Source organism: Hyaena hyaena, unplaced genomic scaffold, assembly GCF_003009895.1.
Source record: "Hyaena hyaena isolate Hyena2069 unplaced genomic scaffold, ASM300989v1 scaffold_1096, whole genome shotgun sequence".
Classification (NCBI taxonomy): domain Eukaryota; kingdom Metazoa; phylum Chordata; class Mammalia; order Carnivora; family Hyaenidae; genus Hyaena; species Hyaena hyaena.
In genome coordinates this window covers 366,456-389,978 of record NW_024081724.1, presented here as the reverse complement: position 1 = coordinate 389,978, position 23,523 = coordinate 366,456, and the positions used below count along the sequence as shown (strand labels likewise).

The following is a 23,523-nucleotide window of genomic DNA, read 5'->3' as shown; positions in this document are numbered from 1 at the left end:
TTTATTGAACCCTTAGTGTACAAGAGATACTGTTGATAGATTTCTCACAACTCTTTGTTATAGAGATCTTATCATTATAAAGATTAGGAGTCTAAGCATAAAGATTAAGGAACTTAGTTCAGGATGTTTGGATTTGGAATTCGCTTTCATACCATTTGAATTATATCACATGTTTGAGCCATTTTTAAAATTTTTAATGCTTTTTCATTAATGCAAAATAGTTCAATATAGACATTCATAAATCTAGCATTTGTTAATGTAGTTTGTAGAATTTCAAAGTATCAATGAATGTTTATCATAGTTGTCAAATTATAAACTTACATGGAAAATTATCTTAAAAACCTTTATTGGAAAAAATACTTGATTGGTATATACATAGAAGTTCAGATTTCATATAGCAATGCTTTTTAAAGTATTTAAATATCCTCTTGATGTTAAACAGTGCATTGTTAAGAAAAGAGAAAAAAATACCTTGGCAAGATAAAAGTCCCCTAAATTGACTGCAGATTAGTTATTTAAACATGCAATTCCAGTAACATTTGCCTGTACCTGACCTAAGATAAAGTATGTTGGTGTATTCATCATTAATGACTATAATAGTCCCAATAGAACAAACACAGGTGAAGTTGGCTTTGTGCAGTGGATTTTGTTCCTAGGATGCTAATAAAAAAACAAAAGCAAAAATTATTCAAAATCTGTGAATGACCACAGAGCCGACGTACAAACAGGGAAGTATTGTGTGGCATCCATTATCATCTTAGCTAATGTCTTGGTCCTAAAGCATTCAATGGGTTTGGTTTTCAGTTACTTTAAAAAAAAAGAAAAATACTCCAGTTGAATTGTTCTGTGCTCAGAATAATGAAAGGAATTCAGAATATAAGAAGAATGGGCCACTAATGGAACTCCTATGTACACTTAGCCTGCATTATGTAAGTTTCTATATAAAGTGTTCTTAACAGTGTTGATCCTGGGGCACCTGGGTGGCTTAGTCAGTTAAGCGTCGGACTTTCGCTTAGGTCATGATCTCGCGGTTTGTGGGTTCGAGCCCCGCGTCGGGCTCTGTGCTGACTGCCAGCTCAGGGCCTGGAACCTGTTTCAGAGTCTGTGTTTCCCTCTTTCTCTGACCCTTCCCTGCTCATGCTGTCTCTTTCTCCTAGAAATAAATAAATAAATAAATAAATAAATAAAATTTAAAAAAACCATTAAAAAAATTAAAAAAAAAAAACAGCAAAACAATGTTGATCCTAAGCAGTGGTAAGTTTATTGCTTTTAACTTGGTGGATTTTAGAGTTGTAATAAAAATGATTCTAAACCATGATTTCTTTAGGATGATGAATTCAGCAAACATCCAGTAACATGCACAATATCCACAGGCACAACACCAAACATAGGTTATTAGTGGACAGGCTGCATCAGAACCACCTGGGGAACTTAAAGGCAAAGATATTCCTAGAATTTTTTTTCCTCAGAGATGCTGTTGCAGTAGATCTGAAGGCATGCCATAGAGTCTTTGTATTGTCTTAAACCTCAATGGCTAGGAATCCTCTTAGAAGTGTAGTTTTCACCATTTGGTAATGTCTAGAACTTGTGGTTTTCACAACCGGCAGGATGTGTGTGCTGCTGGCATCTAATAGGTAGAAGCCAGGGATGCTGTTAAGTATCTTACAGTGCACAAGAAACGCAGGTCTACTCAAAGTATGTAACCCAAAATGTCAATAGTGACAAGGTTGCAAGCTACTGGTCTAGAGAATACAGACCAAATCCTAGAGGGTCCATAATTAGGGTGAATAAAAAATGCACAAAAATATCCTTTATAATTGAATAAAATGTCACTAGTTCAAAGAATCAAACACAGGACTGAAGTAAAGCATTTATGAAATTTTGCTTAAGATTATTGGTTATTTTTAAGGTATGACTAGAGATATTCTTTTCGAAAAACTCTGAATGAAAAAGAAATATGCAATTGATAAGGTATCTGTAATGGGAATTACCTAGAGAGATGATGCCTATACTTGGAAGAAAAAGTATTGAAAATTTTTTGTTGATCCTGAAATGTTAACAAGGGAAAGTTTACTAATACAATTTTTTATTAGTTTTTTAATGGTTATTGTTGAGAAAGTGAGTGTGAGCAGGAGAGGTCCAAAGAGAGGGACAGAAGATCTGAAGCCGGTGCTGCACTGACAGCAGAGAGCCTGACTCAGGACTCAAACTCATAACCTGAGCCAAAGTCAGACACTTAATCAACTGGTTGTGAAGTGAAAATAGGACCATTTCCATAAGTGCCATTTAAACCAGCAAAGTAAATTAAATCTAGGAAGAATTCACATGATTTTAATGGATTTGTACTTCTTTGTCCTCTATTAAGCTTACACATTCTTTCCTAGTTTCAGATCATCCCTCAAGATCAGATATGCACAAGCTCATGTACAATAAATTACTGAAAGTTATTTTGGTTGCTGTCAGTGTAACCAAATTGGATTAATAATGAAAGCAATTAAATCCTCAAATACCTCCACTGGCAATGGTAAACGTTTAATTTCCAGAGAGAAATAAGGTTAGCTATGTTAAACACCTTTTATAGTCACAGTGATGACCAAATTTTCTAACACTGGGGTATTCTGCCATTTTGTCGAAGAACCAGCAGCAGACTGATTGAATCAAAATAACAAAAGAATCCATGTGTTGTTGTGTTTTTTTTTTTTTCTTCTTGTAAAGCGGTCTCCTGCATCTCTGATGATAACCAGTCAGCAGAAATGATGGAATGCCTCAAGCAGACAAATGGCATGCCTCCCCTTGTGCAGGAATGCACGGTCCCATGTCGCGATGACTGCACCTTCACCGTTTGGTCCAAGTTTACACCCTGTTCCACAGATTGTGACACAACCCGAAGTCGACGGCGACAGCTCTCAGGTAGGGTCCGCGACTGCTCTCAGGTAGGGTGTACTTTTGATTTCTTAGCTTCAGGCAACAGATGTGCTCCTGAACCTGCCCCAGAAGATGGAAGCTCCAGAAGGACTAGAAACGTATCCGGTCTCTCCCTTTCTCTGCTCTTTCCTGACTATGTATCTTCTGTGCCTATTTCTGTCACATAATATCTACTCAATATTTGTGAAATGATAAGGACCATTCTATAGCTATGAAGTTCCCTATGTAGAACATATAATCCTTATAAAAGTCTTACATGGCAGCATTGCCGCCAGCTAGCTTGGAATAGTTAATGGCAGAGATTCTGGTGTTTTGTCACATCAGAATCTCAGCAAGATTGAAATCCGTGACTGATGTATAAAACATATCAATGGCAGATCTAACCTGTATCATTTGGCCATTACCTTACAAGCAATCTTACACTTTAAAATTTTATTAGTGCAAGATAAAAGTCAAATTACATACAGGTTCTGCTTTTGTGGTATATTATTTTGGTTCTGTTAGCATCCATGAAGTTTAATGGAAATTAAAGCAATTAATAGTTTAATCAAGGTGCTGGAGTGATTTTTTCTTGTAATATACAAATAATTGATGCATACTGTACTGCTAGTTTAGATAAATAACCCCAGAATTTCTTGTAGTTGTATTTGTATATCCAGAAAAACTTAATTTAGGTAATGAAGACCCAAAGGAAAAATGCCGAAATAATCACTGGGATAATAAAATTGGTGTTGACATTGAAGAATTAGGCATAGAAGACCATTTGTTCTTATAAGCAATTCAAAGACTAATTCTCTTGGTTTCAAATACCCTTTGTTTGAATGCATTGCTTACAAGATTAATTTAACTCCCTCTAATGGATCTACTTAATTGATGAGAACCTTTAACAGGGTTTTTGCACATAACCCGCGAGCCCATTCATAAGTTTAGGTGAAATGTATAATCAAATAGAAACAACAAAGTATGGTGAACTTAGTGCTCTCTTCTACAAAACTCTGTCATATATAACTTTATGTGGCATTGCTTGTGTTTCTAAGATGAAAAAATTCTTACATTCCACTACATTATATTCCCTGTATGTGACAGGAATAACTTCAAGTTCAGGTGTACCAGTAAAACTTGGTGGGCACGTTCATACGTAGGGCTTCAGAAGCCATCATCCTGGCAATTTTCTTTGTCTTTGACGTGAGAATTTTCTTTTCAGGAAAAGGACATTTTTCATTAGTGGCCAGTTTTGTCTTTTCTTTTTTCTTGAGGGTTTACTCCTGATATTTTATACCTGCAAATTGAAAAAGGGAATATTGAAAATCCCATGGTATTTATTAAGATAGTGAAGTTTGTTATAAATTGTCAAAAGTAACACACTTGACTCACATAAAATAAACTTATTAAATATTGGAAAAGCCACTGTATGCTTTTCTGTAAATTCTATTCTAAGAATTACTCATACTAAAAATCTATTGAGAATTTTTCTTTATTGACTATGCTTTTTGCTTGCTAATTGACATTTGTGTGTCTTCACATCTTGGAAACAACTGGACAATTTTATGAAACACAGGAGTTTTAGGGGGAAAACCAATCAGGTATTAGGTGTGGAGGGGCAGTAAGAATTGAAATTCATCACTTCTTAAGACTTTTATTGTTGTACTATGCTTGCCTTTTGGTTTCTCATGTAATTTGGTAAACTGAAGTAATCTCTAACATGAATGGTAGTAAAAGGCATGGGGTTAGACTATAAGACTATGGGACTGTCTTTAACACAGATAAACATGGAGAAGCATACAATAATACAAGCCACTGCATATTATAAGGGACCATCTAGGGTATTTTTCTTTTTTTTTTTTTTTTTCCATTTTTAACAAGAGGCTTTAATTCAATATCTGAAAGTCCTGGGTATTGTACCTAAACAGGATCATCATAGGTTTTAGATTGAATGGTATTTATATCTGTTGTTGATACAGTGCTGAAAATAATCCATTAAGTAGGTTTGTTCAGGTTATTAATATAGAAAATAACTGGATAAAGAACACATTTAATATATTCTTATAGTTTTATGTCTTGTGAGAACAGTCACACATTTCCTTCTGACTTAAGTGTGGAAAAATAACTTTACAGTTGTATTAGGGACTGGTAGTCTTGATAGGCTTTTTTGTTCCTTTGTGGTGGTGGTGGTTGGTGGTAGTGTGTTTTTTCTTTTTTGTTTTTAGTACTAACTAGTTTTGAATCCAAAAGTTAACATTGTTGACTATAATGTAACCAAAGTAAAGGACTGGTGATAATTTCTCATTTTAAGAACCGTTTCTGTATGAATTTACTCCAGTCTTTGTTTAAACAGTGGTGCCACATAATTAAGGATATCCCAAATACAGAGATGGCATGTATTCATACAAAATACTCTGCCAGCAACTCTTGGTTGCCTTGTAGATTAATATTTTTCTTCTTCCTCTCTCTTGCTCTCCCTGTATCCTTTTGTCTTCTTTCTTCCCGACTCTACCTTCTTTAAACCTTTTCTTAATGAGCAGTTTTCTTGACTACTTACATGTGCTCGGCCTTGGGAATACTACTAGGGAATAGGTAGACATGATCTTAATTGAAGAGCTTACACTGTAATGAGAGAGAGAGATTTTATTACAGTTACAACACAGTATACTACTTTTGAAAATAGTTGTTATATTAGTGCTATGAGTTTCTTAATGCTAATGTCACAAATTACCACAAATGTAGTGGCTTAAAAAGAACACAAATTTGTGACTTGAATTGTATCTAAAATAAACGTGTATCAGCAGACTGAAAACAAAATGGTGGAACTGCATGCCTTTCTGGATGCTCTAGGGAAATTTTACTTCCTTTTTTCTAGCTTCTAGAGGCTGTCAACATTTCTTGGCTCATGAGACTCTCCTCTTCCATCTTGAAATTCAGTAACATGGTGTGTCTCTGAGCATTTGGCCTCTGATTTAACAAAGATTCTCTACCATGTGATTAGGTTGGACCCACCCAGATAATCCAGAATAATCTCATCCCAAGGTCAATAAACTTAGTCACATCTACACAGTCCATTTTACCATCTAAGGTAGCATAATTATAAGACCTGGGATGTGATCACCCTTGGAAAGGCATAGCTTGTGGTAGACAGAATAGAACTACAGAAGAGTACCTTTTCCAGGGGTAACTAATAAATTACCCCTGCCAGAAAGGAAGGACAAGTAAACATTAACTAGTCTATGGGGGGAAGTTGGAATCTAGGAAAATTTCTGGTGTAAGAAATGCAAAGGCCAGAAATCAATGAGTAATTTCTAGGAACTGAAAGGTGCTTGTGTCTAGCTTGTGAAGTGACAGAGGCAGAGTGGCACCACATAGGCAGGAGAGGTGCTAATGGGATCAGACACTTGAGGTCCTTGATGACCATGCCAAGGAGCCTAGACTTCATTCTATGAACTATGGTAAGTCACTGAAGCCTTTTAAGTAGATAAATGAGATCAGACTTCCATCTTTGTGAGCTGGTTCTAGCTGCAGTGTGAGGAGAAGATTGAAAGGAAAATGAGGTATCAGAGATTAGAAGCTGTGTGATGATTTAAACTGGAAATCTGGAGGTGGGCTAAATAAGGGTGGCATTGGTCAGAATGGCAACAATGCACTGGTTTCAAGAGTCCTTTGAAATGATCTTTGTCATTAAGCAGATACAGGTAGCCAGATAGTGCAACAGATTTCAAGTCTGACATTTTACACTTGGTATACTTGGTAAATGAAGATGCAGAAAGGAAGGTCCTGCTGTGAAAAGCTTGAGGATGGGTTTTGCAAGGTTGAGTTTGATTGTCCCTTAAAGTTCCAGTCTGTGGCTCAGAAGCTTGAGCAAGAAATCTAGAGTGGAGATAATAAGGAATTCAACTCTGTAGGTGGGGCGCCTGGGTGGTTCAGTCGGTAAAGCATCTGACTTTGACTCAGGTCATGGTCTGTGGATTTGAGGTCTGCATCAGGCTCTGTGCTGACAGCCTGGAACCTAGAGCCTGCTTCAAGTGCTCTATCTCCCTTTTGCTCTGCCCCTCCCCTACTCATGCTTGCTCTCTTTCTCTCCTCTCCTCTTTCCTCTCCCTCTCCTCTCCCCTCAAAAATCAATAAACATTTAAAAAGTTACACTTTTCCTATAGGTAAAGATAATGGATCAGAAAAGAAGAGAACCTAGTGACTGGTTTCTTTGTATCTCTCAACCAGTTATTTCTCAGAGCCACAATAGAAGAAGCTGTGTTTCTCAAACTTACTCTTCTCAAGTGCCCCTAATGATAGAGGAAATGATTGCATCCTCCCAGAGAGAGAGTGGCGCAGCTGAAGCTCCTGCAAGATCATTTCAGGTCCTGCAGGAATCCTTATTTATTGTGGCCATAAGCAGCATGTCTGACCTTAGAGCCAATCCTCCAACAGCAACTGTAAAATTACATAAACTATTTGACAATGAGAAAATATCCTATGCATCAGCTTGTATAAAGCATTTCTAAAATAGCTATAAAGACTGGGAATAAGACCAGTAAATTAGCATACTTCATTTTTCTATAGCCAGCCAAGACTCTAGCTGATGACTTATTAATGAGGAAACAAAATATAATTATTAGATCTATTTGAGAATTTTTAGGAGTCCAATGGCAGTGTGTTAGCCAAAAAGTTGAATCAAGTTACAGGCTGACTTGAAACCCCATTAAACATAATGATCAAGTACTCAGCAGTAAGAATTGATTCTGTATTCTCATGACTCAAAGACAGCATCACAGCTAAAAGGTCCATCAAAGTCAGTTGGTAAGGCAAAGTCATATTCTAGAATATTTGAGTTAAAATAGTCTCTCAAAATGGAAGCCATGGCTTTTTCTCAGATTAAATTACCCAACATTATTGGAGCATTTATTTCATTTTATTGTGTCAGCATTTGTGAGCTACTTGATGGCAAGGACCAAAATAAGTTCTGCTTTGTCTGCCATACCTGGAGTGACCCCTAACCTCACTCCAGAGCCATTGTATGGGAGGGTATCCTTTTGTTCTTTGAATAAGCTTTTTTCAAAAATGTACTTCAAGAAGAGAGGGGTGTTTATGGTTTATGTTTGTTTCCCTGGAGACCATTAATTCCAAGAAGACTCAGACAAGGTAATATGCTTGTTCTTATCAACAAGTTAGAAAATCCAACTAAATGAGTTCACAAAAATTTTCTAGCTGTTGAGTCACTGTAGCAAGCATCTTTTTTTTCTTTTTTTGCCACTTTCCAACATAAAACGATTTTTAATTTTTTTCCCCAGGATACCGTGACTTTCACAGTTGGTTTGAGAATTGTTTTCATTGTCCTAAGATTTACTTTCTTCACAATAAAGAGTCAGGGAGGGCAGTGGAAAGATATGCGTAAGATTAAATTTTCTAAGATAGTAAAGACAATAATGTGACTTTTTAACAAAACAGATGTGAGATTAATATAGCAATGTCTCTTTTTGGAACAGGGAAAAGCAGGAAGAAAGAGAAATGCCAGGACTCTGACCTGTACCCTCTTGTGGAAACAGAACTATGCCCCTGTGGTGTATTTATATCTCAACCTTATGGAAACTGGTCAGATTGCATTCTTCCAGAAGGTAGAAGGGAGACTCAACGAGGAGGATTTCGGGTACAAGGAGAAAGGAAAGAATGTGGAAAAGGCATGCGCTTTCGAGCAATAGCCTGCTCTGATAAAAATGGAAGACCTGTTGATCCCTCATACTGCAGCAGCTCTGGTAAGGAGACGGATGAGAAGTAACAGATGGGAACAGACCCAGAGATGTATCCACAGTCTAGAATTAGCAGCTTTGTTCTTTAATAATTGTTTAGTTCCCCTTGGTCAATAACACAGCCTTTCATAAAATACAGGCATTTGGAATGCATATAGATCCATATCTTACTGATTGGAATGTGATTCTTTTGGATCCTGAATTCCCCTCACTCTATACTTTACCTTTGGCCACTTGATTAACTGTGGATAAGTACAGTTGCTCTATTTCAATGAAAAAGCCATATTTTAAAAAAAAAATACATCTTGGAGTATGTTTTGGTGCTCTAATCATACATAGAAAAAGCATCAGGCTTTGAATTTCTTCTAAGTTAGTTGACAAAATACCAATTAAAATGTTGATTTTAAAATGATTTACCATGTAATATATAAGTATATCTCAATTTATAGAATAAAACTGTAGGAAGAAAACATAGGCAATCTAGGAGAGTTCTGTGAGCTGTAAATTAGGAAGACTGTCTTTTTTGAATCTTGGGAGAATTTGAAAGATAGCGGTGAATGGGTTAAAGAATGAGATTAAAAACAGTTGGGGTAAACGTTAATAGGGGGTAGGGTGGCCTGAGACTAAAGATTACAATGGAGTCTATGTATTTCATACTCTAGCTTGTGGCTTTTTATTTTATTATTTTTTTAAAGACTAAAAACATTAGGAATTTTACAGAGGGTATGAAAGAGAAGTCAAGCTGGGGGAGGATGAAAGAGTTTGGCCTCTGTCGTCAAAGCCCTGTGTTCTAATAAGCTTCCTCAATAATACTAGAAATTATTGAGGTGATTGAGTTCTGACCTAGAAGTCAGGTAAACGAGAGTTTGTCTTCATTCCCAATGCATTAGCCTATCGTAAGATAAGTCCATACCATTATATGAATGCAACTTAAGGTTTAATACTTTTTAATTGGTGAAATCATTGCTCTGCTTCCTGGGTTACTTTATAAAATTTTCTTCAGTGATTTGACTCGTAGAAACTTTAAACCCCTCACAAGCAAGTTGTGGACCCATTTTAAGGAAGCCAAAGCTCATTTACTCTAATCTTTGTTTTTTCCAGTTATGTATGTATATATGTATACACACACATACATATACTCGCAAATACAATGTTTTCTACAAATTGCATTTCCTTTTTCCCATTGAAATGTTTGACTTACAATGTTGTATACCTTTAAGGTATACAACATGTTAATTTCATGGACTTTTATAGAGATGTGATTGTCATTGCAGTGATAATTAGCACCACTATCCCATTACAAAATTATCATTTCTTTTTAGTGGTTGGAATAATTAAGTTCTGGTCTTTTAGCAATTTGATTATAACATAATTATAGGTGTGTATATTCACTATAGGGTGCATTAAACCTCTAGGACTTATTCACTACTTGTTGCAAATTGGCACAGCTTAATAACATGTGTGCTATTCCCTCACCCCCAACCCTTTATCTCCTAGTAAACCCCATCTACTCTGTTTTTATAAGTTTGATTTCTTTAAACTCCACATACAAGTGATAACCTACAGTATTTGCCTTTCTCTATCTGACTTCTCATTTAGTGTAATATCCTCAGGATCCATCCATGTTGTTATAAATGGCAGGATGTTCTTTCTTATGGCCATATAATATAATATAATCTCACATCTTTATAATCCTTTGTTGATTGGGCACTTAGGTTATTTCCATAGCTTGGCTATTGTGAAGAATCCTGCAACTAACACAGGAGTATATTTCTTTAACACACTGTTTTTATTTCCTTTAGGTATGTGCCCAGATGTGGGATTCCTGAATCCCACAGATCTATTGCTAATATTTAACTAACTTGAGTATTGTTTTCCATAGTGGCTGAACCAATATCATTTCTACCAACAAGTGTACAAGGGTTCCCTTTTCTCCAATTCTCCTCAACATTCATTACTTCTTGATTATAGCCATTCTAACAGATATGAGGTGGTGTTTCGCTATGGTTTTGAGTTGCATTTCCCTGATGGTTAGTTATGTTGAAAGTCTTTTCATGTACCTGTTGGCCATTTGGATATTTTTGGGGGGGATGTCTGTTTCTCTGCCTATTCCATAATTAGATGGAGTGTGTTCTTTATATATTTTGGATGTTGAAGTGCTATCTGATACATGTTTGGCAAAAAGTCTTCTCCCATTTACTATGTTGCCATTTCATTTTGTTGATTGCTTCTGTTGCTATGCAGAAGCTTAAGTTTGATATAATCTCACTGGGTTGCCATTGTTGTTTTGGTGATAGATCCAAAACCTCATTACCAAAACCAATGTTAAATAGCATCTTGACTATATTTTCTTCTAGGAGTTTCATGGTGTCAGGTTGTATATGTAAGTCTTTGACCTCTTTTGTTAAATTTTTAAATGTAAGATAAGGGTCCAGTTTCATCATTCTGCACGTGTTCAGTTTTTCCTACATCATCTAAAGAGATTGTCATTTCTCTATTGGGTGTTCTTTCCTTTCTTGTTGAATCTTAGTTGACTGAATATGCCTGGGTTTTATTCTAGGATCTATATTCTGTTTCATTAGTCCATGTCTTTTTATGCCAATAGTAATCTGTTTTTATTATGAGAGCTTTGTAGTATGACTTGAAATCAGGAGGTGTGATAACTCATCTTTGTTGATCCTTGGGACTGCTTTGACTATTTGGGGTCCTTGGTGGTTTTATTTCTCTATTTATGTGAAGAATGCCATTTGAATTTTGATACAGATTACATTAAGTCTATAAAAAGCTTTGGGACTAAGGCCATTGTAATAGAATTTCTCTGATCCTTAAACACAGGTGGTTGTTGTTTTTTTCCATTTCTTGTATCTACTTCAATTTATTTCAACTAAGTTTTGTAGTTTTCATCATACAGATCTTTCACTTACTTGGTTAAATTTATTCCTAGGTATTTTATTTTTTTCATGCTCTTGTGAATGGGATAGTTTTAGTTTTCAGAAGTTTCATTATTAGTATACAGTAACAACTGATTTGGGGGGACACCTGGGTGACTCACTTGTTGAAGTGTCCGACAGTGTGGAGCCTGCTTAGGATTCTCTCTCTCTCTCTCTCTCTCTCTCTCTCTCACCTCTCTCTGACCCTCCCCAGCTCACTGTCTCTCAAAATAAAACTTAAAAAAATCACTGATTTTTGTATGTTGACTTTTTTAATCTTGAAACTTCATTGAAATTGCTGAGTAGTTTCACCAGTTTTTTGGTTGAGTCTTTGAGGTTTTTTATATACAAAATAATATCCCCTGCAAATAGTGACAATTTTAATTCTTTCTTTCCTATTTGGATGTTTTTGTTTGGTTGGTTGTTCAGGGTTTACATTTTTGCCTGTTTTAATTGCTCCGCCGAGGATTTCCAGTACTAAAGTGAACAAGAGAGGTCAGAGGAAGCAATCTCGTCTTTTTCCTGTTTCAACATTGAATATAATGTTTGCTGTGAGTTTGTTACATGTGGCCTTTATTATGTTGAATATTTCTTCCACACACCATCCATTGAAGGTTTTTTATCATGAAATGGTGTGATATTTTGTCAAATGTTTTATTTTGCATTTATGTCAATGATCATGTGATGTCTGTCTCCTACTAATGTGATGTATTACATTTACAGATTTGTGTATAGTGAATCATCCTTGAATTGAAAGGATGTATAATCATACTTGATCATGGTGTATAATATTCATGTCTTATTTCAGTATCCTGATATTTTGTTAATTTTGTCATTTATTTTCCTGAGTAATACTGTTCTAATAGTAATCTTTTATCGTAGTGTCCATATCTGGCTTTGGTATCAAGTAACACTGGTCCTGTAGGAAACTAGATGTATTTCTCCTCTTCAATTTTTTTTTTTGAAGAGTTTGAGAAAAATTGGCATTAATTCTTTTTTAAATGTTGGGTAGAATTCACCATTGAAGCCATCTGTTCCTGGGATTTTCTGTGTCGGGAGGTTTTTGATAAGTGGTTTAATCCCTTTACTCATTATTGGCTTGTTCACATGTTTCTGTCTTAATAGGTTGTGGGTTTTTAGAAATTATGTCTGCTACATTACCTAATCTGTTGGCTTGTAATCATTCACAGTAGCCTCTTATGATTATATATATTTCTGTGGTATCAGTTATAATGTCTCTTCTTCCATTTCTAATTTTGAGCCTTTTTTTAAATTTAGGCAAAGTTTGCCAATTTTGTTTCAAACAACTATCCATGGGCACCTGAGTGGCTCTGTCAGTTAGGCATCCAACTTTGGCTCAGGTCCTGATCTCAGGGCTCGAGAGTTAGAACCCTGTGTCAGGCTCTGTGCCTAGGGCATGCTTTGGATTCTGTGTCTCCCTCCCTCCCTCCCTCCCTCTCTCTCTCTCTCAAAAATAAACATCAAAAAACTAAAGAAAAAAAGAACAGCTTAGTTTCATTGATCCTTCCTGTTTTTCTGATCTCTATTTCTTTTATTTCCCCTCCGATCTTATTTCCTTCCTTTTGATACTGAGGTTTAATTTATTCTTCTAGTTGCTTGAGGTGTTAGGGTAGTTTGAGATCTAATTTCTTAATGTATCCATGTAAACTTTCCTCTCAGAACTACTTTCATAGGATCCCATAGGATTTGGTAGGTTGTTGTTCCATTTTTATTAGTTTTAACTTTCTGATTTCCCTTTTGATTTCTTCTTTGACCCAATGCTTGTTCAGAAGTTTGTTGTTGAGTTTCAAGATACTTGTAAACTTTCTAGATTTTTCTTTATTTCTAGTTTCATAGCCTTGTGGTCAGAAAATGTAGTAGGATTTCACTCTGAAATTTTGTTTTGTGTCTTATTATGTGTTCTATCCTGGAGAATGTTCCATGTGCACTCAAGGAAACTATGCATTCTTCTATTGGATGGAAGAGCCTATATATGTAAACTCGATTTGGGTTAAAGTATTGTTCACTTAACATTTCCTTGTTGTCTTTTTCTGTTTGGATCATTTATCCATTACTGGCAGTGTGGTATTGAACTTTCTTACTGTTAATATGTAGCTGTCTATTTCTCTCCTTAGATCTATTAGGGTTTACTTATCAGGTGCTCTAGTAATGAATGTATATACATTTATGAATGTTTTATCTTATAGATGTATTGACTCTTTCATTATATGATCTTTGCTTGTTGTTGCTTTTTTTTTTTTTTTTAAGTCCTGAAGTCTATTTTGTCTACGTATGCCTATCCCCACTTTCTTTTGGTTCCTACTTGCGTGAGTTATATTCTTCTGTCCCTTCAAAATTGGAATGTATATATATCTTTAAAGTTGAAATGAGTCTCCTGTAGGCATCATACAGCTACCTTGTTTTTCTACCCATACAGCCATTCTGTGCCTTTTAATTGGTGAATTCAACCCATTTACGGTTAGAGTGATTATTGATATGTAAGGACTTAAAACTACCATCTTCTAGTCTGTCTTCTGGTTGTTTATCTCCAGTGTTCTTGACCTTCTCTTTCTGCCTACCTTTGTAAACTGGCAGTTTTCCACAGTGATATGCTGTCTTCCCTTTTTTTGGTTTCCTAAACTACTCAAGATTCTTGCTTTGTGGTTTCCATGAGGCTTACATAAAACATCTCCTAGATAAAACAGTCAATTTTGTCTTGATAATAACTAATCTCAGGGCACCTGGGGGGCTCAGTTCTGTGTCTGACTCTTGATTTCAGCTCAGGTCATGATCTCATGGTTCATGAGATCAAGCCCTGTGCCAGGCTCTACCCTAACAGTGCAGAGCCTTTTCCTCTCTCCTCTCTCTCTCTCTGTCCCTCCCCTGCACATGTACTCATGTTCTCTTTCTCAAAATAATTAAGAAAAAAATTCCTATTCAATTGCCTATGGAGTCTCTACCCTTTTATCCCACCCCTGTATATTTTGATGTCCCATCTGACCCCTTTTATGCTATGTCTTCATTTAAAATTATAGTCATTATGATTATTTTAATACTCTATAACTTTTATAATATAGTTAAGTGATTAACACATTCTAACAAAGTTAGTTTTCTATTTCACAACTTTACCAAAGTGTTCTGTGCTTTGATATGTTTTCCTCTCTCTAACATCTTTTCATCCCAGCTTGAACTCCTTTGAGCATTTCTTGCAAGTCTATTAGTGGTGAACCCCTTCTAATTTTGTTAGTTTGAGAAAGCCTTCATTCCTCCCTGATATCTGAGGGATAACTTCTGGATCAAATATTCTTGGCTAGTAGTTTTTACCTTTGAGCCATTTGAAGATGTTACTTAGTCTCTCCTGACCTATAGACTTTCTTGGGAGAAATCTGTTGATGGCCTAATGGGAATTCTTTTTTGGTCATTTACTTCTTCTGATTGCTCTTCAGATTCTTTACCACTGATTTTTGACAGTTCCGATATATAACGTGTCTTGAAAATGGTATTTTTGCATTGGGATAATAGTGTTCTATCAGCTTCCTGGACATTTTAAAATGTCTACCTTCCTTTACAGTTCTTGTCCTTCTGTACACCAATTTTATGTTCACATGAAGTCAAAAGCTCTAATAGTTTCTTGTACATTTTTTTAAGGTTTTTACTTAGGGGACACCTGGGTGGCTCAGTTGGTTTAGCATTGGACCTTGATTTTTGGCTCAGGTCATGACCTCATGGTTCATGAGATTCAGGACTATGCCAGGCTCTGCACTGACAGCGCAGATAGGGATTCTGTCTCTCCTTTTCTTTCTGCCCCTTCCTGCCTCACACATATGCACTCTGTCTCTCAAAATAAGGAAATAAACTTAAAAAGTTTATATTGAAATTCCAGTTAGTTAATACAGTGTCTTATTCGCCTCACATGTACAATACAGTGATTTTTACACTTCCATACAATAACCAGTGTTGATCACAAGTGCAATCCTTAGTCCTTATCAGCTACTTAACCCATCGCCACCCACCTCCACTCTGGCAACCATCATTTTGGTCTTTAGAGTTAAACGTCTGTTTCTTGTTCTACCTCTCTTTTTCCCCTTTGCTTGTTTTGCTTCTTAGATTCCACATATGAGTTAAATAATATGGTATTCTCTATTCTCTTCTTTAGCTTAGCATAATATCTCTAACTTCATGCATGTCATTGCAAATGGCAAGATTTCAACTTTTTTTAATAGCTGTGTAGTATTCCATTGTGTGTATATACACCATATCTTCATTATTCCTTCATCAGTGGACCCGGGCTGTTTGTTTAATTTGGCTATTGGAGGTAATGCTAGAAACATCAGGGTGCATGGATCCTTTTGATTAATATTTTTGTATTCTTTGGGTAAATACTTAATACTGTGATTGTTGAATTGCAGGGTACATCTATTTTTTAACATTTTGAGGAACCTTCTTACTCTTTCCCAGAATGCCTGTGCTAGTTTGCATTCTCATCAACAGAGCTTTGTGTTTCCCTTTCTCCACATCCTTACTAACACTTGTTGTTTCTTGTGTTATTCATTGGAGCCATTCTAATAAGTGTGAGGTGAGAACTCCTTGTGGTTTTGATTTGCATTTCCCTGATCAGTGACGTTGAGCATATTTTCATGTCTCTGTTGGCCATCTGTCTTTGGAGAAATGACCAATTATGTCATCTGCCCAGTTCTTAATTGAATTAGTCATTTTTGGTGTGTTGAGTTTTATATCTCTCTATATATTTTGGATTTTAATCCTTTATTGGATAGGTCATTTGCAACTATCTTCTTCAATTCAGTAGGTTGCCTTTTAATTTTGTTATTTGCTGTGCAGAAGTTTTTTTCTTTGTTTTGTTTTTTGATACAGTCCCAATAGTTTATCTTTGCTTTGTTTTCCCTAGCTTCAGGAGACCTATCTAAAAAGCAGTTGCTATGGACAGTGCAAAGAAGTTAGGGCCTGTGTTATTCTCTGGATTTTTATGGTTTCAGATCTCACATTTAGGTGCTTGATCCATTTTGAATTTGTTTTTGTGTGTGGTGTAAGGAAGTGGTGCAGTTTTATTCTTCTGTATATTGCTGTTGAGTTTTCCCAAAACCATGTGTTGAATAGACTGTCTTTTTTTTCCTCATTGGATATTCTTTCCTGTTCTGTGGGTTTATTTCTGGGTTTTCTTTACTGTGTGATTCATCTATGTCTCCTTGTTTGTGCCAGTACCACACTATTTTGATGACTACAGCGTTGTCATATAAGTTGAAGTGTGGAATTGTGATATCTCCTACTTTACTTTGTCAAGGTTGTTTTGGCTATCTGGGGTCTTTTGTGGTTCCATAAAAAATTTAAGATTGTTCTAGCTCTGTGAAAAAGGCTGGTAGTATTTTGAAGGGATTGCATTAAATGTGTAGATTGACTTTGGGTAGTATAGACTTTCTGCAACATTTGTTCTTCCAATCCATGAATATGAAATGTCTTTCCAATTCTTCGTGTTCCCTTCAAGTTCTTTCAGTATTCTATAGTATAGAGTACAGGTCTTTCACCTCTATGGTGAGGTTTATTCCTATATATCTTAATATTTTGGGGTGCAACTATACATGGGATTGAGGGCTAATTTCTCATTCTGCTTCAAGGTGTGTAGAAATGTGGCAGATTTCTGTATATTGATTTTGTTGTTGTTGTGACTGATATTGTTTGTAAGTTCTAGAAGATTTTGGCGGAGTCTCTCAGATTTTCTGCATATAGTATGTCATCTGCAAATACTGAAGGTTTTACTTCTTGCTGATTTGGATGCCTTTTGTTTATTTTTGTTGGATTGCTGTGGCTAGGATTTCCAGTACTATGTTACATAGTAACGGTGAGAGTGGGCAATCCTGTTTTGCTCCTGACCATAGAGGAAAAGCACTCAGTATTTTCCCCATTGAGGATGATGTTAGTTGTGGGTTTTTTCATTCATTTCCTTTATTTTGTTGAGGTATGGTCCCTCCAGTCCTACATTGTTGAAGATTTTTTTATCATGAATGAATATTGTACTTTGTCAAATGGTTTTTCTGCATCTATTAGATCATTAGTTTATTTCTGAATGCACTTGTTGAAGGAAATCTTGAGTCCTGTGGAGTAATGTGCCGAGGCACTTTTGTTCTGTAGATGTCTGGTTAGTTATTAAAAGGGAGAGAGAAGAGAGGAATAATTCACTGCCATGATACTGACGTCATGTATATGTTGGTTTAGACATTCATTTGATTAAAAAACCTGTATTTTCAACACCAGCTAGGTACTCCGTCCTCTTCTATGATTTGGGTGTACATTTAAGGGAAAATAGAGTATTAATGAAGTTTATTGTCTAGGGGTGGACAAAAACAAAACAAAAGGAATTTCAAGTTTTTATTAGCTCTTTGGATGCTGAGTAGAAAATCTTTACATAACCTTTAGGGAAGTCCTTTCTAAAGTAACATAAACTTCAGATATGAAGGCTGAGAAAGAAGCAATCATGTGAAAAGTACTTACAAGATCATCTATATATTCTGAAGAGATAAGGTAAGCAAGAACTTATCAAGAAAACAAAAGCTTTATGGTTTGAATATAGGGACTGAGGAGAGGATTTTTTGAAGTGAGGTTGAACAAGTAGGCAGAATCTTGTGAGACAAAGAGGAGTACAAATCTAAGTGCAATCATAGGTGAGAAGAGGGGGAGTTAATAGAAGTTTAAAAAAATTAATGGATACTTTTGACACACAGCATGTTTCAGGCATATAGCATAATGATACAGTATTTGTATATATTATAAACTTCCAACAAAGACACATGCTTAAAATTTTCTTGTGATTATAATTTTTAAGATTGACATAGAACTTTCAAATATACAATGGAGTACTAACTATGTTGTACATTACATTCTTATGACTTAGATATGTTGAAGTTAGTTTCTTTTTACCCATTTTTCCCACTTCCCACCCCCTTCCAACAACCACCAGTCTGTTTTTTAGGAGTTCACTTTTGCTTTTGCCTTTGTTCATTTTTGCTTTTTAGATTCCACATATCGGTAAGATCATTCAATATTTTTCTTTCTCTCTGAGTTAGTTTACTTAGTTTACTGCCCTCAAGTTCCCTCTGGTTGTTGCAAATCGCAAGATTTTTCTTTTATGGCTGGACAATTATTGTATATTTCTATCATGTTTTCTTTAGCTACCCATAACACTTAGGTTGCTTGGCTATTGGAAATGGTCTTGCAATTAACAGGGGGTACACAAATCTTTTAAAGTTAGTGTTTTTTTTTTTTTTCCTGGTGAATACGAGAAGTGGGGTAGCTGGATCATGTTTGTATTTTTAATTTTCTGATGATGATTTATACTGTTGTCCACAATGGCTAACCCACTTTAATTTTTCAACAACCATGCACAAGGATTCTTTCTCTACATCTTCACTAATTTACTTCTTACCTTTTGATAATGCCATTCTTAGAGATGTGAAGTGTTACCTTCTAGTGACTATGATTTGTATCTTCCTAAAATTTTTTTAAATGTGTATTCCTCCTCTTTTTTTTTTTTTTTTGAGAGAGAAAGAGCTCTCGAGTGGGGGAGGGACAGAGAGAGGAAGACACAGAACCCTAAGCAGGTTCCAAGCCCTGAGCTGTCAGCACAGACACGGGGACTCGAACCCATGACCCATGAGATCATGCCTTGAGCCAAAGTTGTATGCTTAACCAACTGAGCCACCCAGGTGCTCCTGATATGTATCTTGATGGTTAGTGATGTGAGCATCTTTTCATGTGCCTATTGGCCATCTGTATACCTGAAAAAAAGGTCTGTTCAGATCTTCTGCCCCCTTTTTATTATGTTTTGTTTGGGGTTTTTTTTGTTGTTGTTTTGTTTTTTGGGGTTTTACTTTCATTGTTGTTGTGCTACTGAGCTGTAGGAGTTCTTTATTTTGGTTATTAACCCTCTAACAGATATATAATTTGTGAATACATTCCCACTTTATAGGTTTTTATCTTGCTGTTGGTCTCCTTTGCTTTGCCAGAAGGCTTTCTATTTTGATACAGTTCTAATAGGTTATTTTTATTTGGCTTCTATTGCTTTAGATTTTTGTGTCAAAGCTCTCCTGTCCCCCCAAAAAATTATTGCAAAGACTAATGTCTAGAAGCTTACCACCTAGATTTTCTTTCAGGGGTTTCCTCATTACAAGTCTTAAATTTAAGTCTTCCTTGCATTTTTTAGTTCATTTTGTGTATGGTATGAGGTAGTGGTCCTATTTCATTGTTCTGTATGTGGCTGTCTAGTTTTCTCAACATCATTTATTAGACTGTTCTTTCCCCATTGTATATTCTTGGCTCTTTTGTATAAATTAATTTGCCATAGCTGTGTGGGTTTCTTTCTGGGCTATGTCTGTTTTCATTTTTTTCTATACAGTTAATTTATTCTTGAGACTGCATGAATGGGGGAGGAGCAGAGAGAGAGGGAGACAAAGAACCTGATGTTGGGCTCGAATCCATGAGATCATGACCTGAACCAAAGTCAGATGCTTAACGGATTGAGCCACTCATGCACCATGTCCATGTGTCTGTTTTTAATGCCAATACCATACTATTGTTACTAGCTTTGTAGGATAATGTGAAATCAAGCATGGCAGTTATGGTTTTGTTATTTCTCAGGATTACTTTGGCTATTTGGCGTGTCTGTGGTTCCATTACAATTCTAGGAAATTGTTGTATTTCTTTGAAAAATGCCATTGGGATTTCAGTAAGGATTATAATGTATCTGTAGATCCTTTTGATTAGTATGGACATTGTAATACCATTTCTAGTCCATCTGTACCGAATACCTTTCCATTCATTGTTCAGTTTGTTTTATCTGTGTCTTATAGCTTTCAGTTTATAGGTTTTTCACTTGCTTGATTAAACTTAATGCTAGGCATTTTATTCTTTTGATGTAACTGTAAGTTATATTGTTTTAATGAACTACCAGGAAAAAAACTTATTAGTATATATCTAGAAATACAACTGATTTAGATATACATATACATATTCCATTGCTGTATCTTGAAAGCTCATCTAATTCTTTAACCAGTTCTTAGGATATTTTGTGGAGCCCTAAGGGTTTTCTATATATAAAACCATGTATATGCAAATTGTGACAGTTTAAAGTCTTCCTTTCCAATTCGGATGTCTATTATCCCTGGATAGGACTTTTAATACTTTGTAGAATAAAAGTGGTAACGGTGAGCATCTTCTCTTGTGACTGATCTTTGAAAAATTTCCAGCTTTTTATCATTTAGTATGATGGTAGCAGTAGGCTTGTCATATATGGGCTATATTAAGGTGCATTGTCTCTGTACCCACTTGTTTGAGAGTTTTTATTATAAATGGATGATTTGTCAAATGCCTTTGTTGCATCTGTTGAGATGATCATAGGCTTTTTATCTTTCATATTGTTGATGTGGTGTAGCACATTGATTTTTGCGGATGTTAAACTATCCTGGAATAAGCTCCATGTAATCATGGTATATGATACTTTTAATATATTTTTGAATTGTTTGCTAATATTTTGAGGATTTTTACATCTATGATCATGCAATACATTGGGTTGTAATTTTCATTTCTTATGTTGTCCTTACCTGATTTTGGTTTCCAGGTAATACTGGCCTTGTAAAATGAGTTTGGAAGTGTTCCCTCTTGTGTTGTTGTTGTTGTTGTTGTTGTTCTGTTTTGTTTTAAAGCCTTGGAGAAGCATTGGTTTTCTTCTTTTGATTGTTGACTAGAATGCAACAGTGAAGCCATCTGGTTCTAAACTTCGCTTGTTGGGAGATTTTTGACAATTCAGTCTCCTTACCAGTAATCTAATCAGATTTTCTACTTCATGGTTCAATCTTGGTTGTGTGTTTTTAGAAATGTATTCATTTCTTGTAGGTTGTCCAATTTGTTGGCATACACTAGTTCATAGTAGTCCCTTAAGATCCTTTTATTTCTGTGATATCAGTTATGTTTCCCCTTTCATTTCCTATTTCAAAAAGGACTTTCTTGGTGAGTCTAGCTAAAGGTTTGTTACTTTTGTTTATCTCTTCAGAGAACTAGCTTTGGGTTTCATTGATATCTTCTGTTGTCTTTTGAATCTGTATTTCATTTATTTCTTATCTGGTCTTTATTTTTTTCCCCCATCTAACTTCAGGCTTCATTGTTCTTTTTCTAAGTTCTTGGGATATAAAGTTAGATTATTAGATTTTTCTTGTTTCTTAAAGTAGGCATTTACCACTATGAACTTTTATGACTTCTTAAGCTGCAACTTAAAAAAAAATGTTTGAGAGAGCATGTGCTCATGCATGGGCAAGGGAAAGGCAGAGAAGGATAGAGAGAATGAAGCAGGCTCCTTCCTGTCAGCACAGAGGCCAACATGGGGCTCAATCTCATGAACTGTGAGGTCATGACGTAAGTTGAAATCAGGAGTTGGGTGCTTAACTGACCTAGCCACCCAGCTGCCCCTTAAACTGCCTCTCTCAAGTTTTAATGTGGGTATTTCCATTTTCATTGATTGGGCATTTTTTTCATTTTTATTCCTCCTCTGACCCATTAGTTTTTCAGTTGCATGTTGTTGAATCTTCACATATTTGTTAGTTTTCTGGTTTTCTTAAAATTTCTAGCTTTATGCTATTGTGGTTAGAAAAATGCTTGATGTGATTTCAGTATTTTTTAACTTAGTGAAACTTGTTTTGTGGCTTAATACATGATTTATCCGGATGAATATTCCATGCGACTTGAGAGAAATGTATATTCTACTTGGGGTGTAGTGTTCTGTTGGTCTGTAAAGTCTGTCTGGTCTAACATGCCTAATGCCAATGTTTCCTTACTGATTTTCTGTCTGGAAACCTTAAGTACCTATTCATTGATGTAGATGTGGCATTAGAATTCTCTACTATTAGTGTATTGCTGGCTATTTTTTTCCCTTATTTCTAAGTTTTGCTTGATATATCTAGGTGTTCCTTTGTTGTACATGTTATATCCTTGTGCTGTACTGACCCTCTTATCATTATATAATGACCTTCTTTTTCTTTTAAGAATTGATTTTTTTTCTCTTAAAAATCTTTAAAATTCCATACTGTGTATAGATAGACTTGAAAGGAACAAGGATGCCATTGGGAGACTACAATAGTCAAGATGTAAGATGTGCTTAAAGGATAAACTAGGATGATAGCAAAGAAATACAGAAAAAGTAGCTTTAAAATAAAACTTGGAGGTAAAATTGGCAAAATTATTCTAAATGCCAGTCATCTTTTTTATATATTACCTTTAATTTTCATGTTTTTTTAAAATTAGAAATACATATTTCAAGAGTGTATCCTTTCAAAAGTGTGAGAAGAGTGTATCCTTAAGCAAAGAGAGACCTAACTGAATCAATTTGCAGAGCAATAGCAAAAACTATTAGAAAATGTAAAAGACTTTCACCAAATGAAAACTGTGCTTTGGTCAAGATTTACCATAAACTCCTAGCCTTTATATTTGTGTTAAGATATTTCTACAGTACATATTTCAAAGAAGGCTTTTTTAAAAAAAATCAATGACAGGAGCATGTGGGTGACTCAGTCAGTTAAGCATCCAACTTTGGATCAGGTCATGATCTTCCAGTTCCTGAGTTTGAACCCCACGTTGACAGCTGTGCTGTCAGCTCAGAGCCTGGAGCCTGCTTCAGATTCTGTGTCTCTCTCTCTCTGCCCCTCCCCTGCTCATGCTCAATCCCCCTCTCCCCCACACCCCCTCTCCCCCACACCCTCTCCAATAAACATTAAAAATAAGTGACAGTACTTCATTTTGTCACCTCTAGGAATAAGACACACCCCCATCTATCAAGATGGGGTAGTATGGATAGAAGGAAGTTAATAGCATTTATTAATAAAGGCAGTTCTTTTGTTTTAATTGCAGTTCACTTATTGTGAAAAATTCTAATTTCAGCA

The 23,523-nt window shown here is 35.7% G+C and overlaps 1 protein-coding gene across 1 annotated transcript in view; it reads left to right on the top strand.

Moving 5' to 3' along the window:
* The window catches only part of THSD7B (thrombospondin type 1 domain containing 7B), a 401,417-nt gene that overhangs the window by 147,458 nt on the left and 230,436 nt on the right, over window positions 1-23,523 (top strand). The window contains exons 6-7 of the mRNA XM_039222263.1: window positions 2,716-2,910; window positions 8,397-8,663. Of these exons, the coding sequence (XP_039078194.1) occupies window positions 2,716-2,910; window positions 8,397-8,663 (462 nt within the window). The remainder of the gene's footprint in view (window positions 1-2,715; window positions 2,911-8,396; window positions 8,664-23,523) is intronic.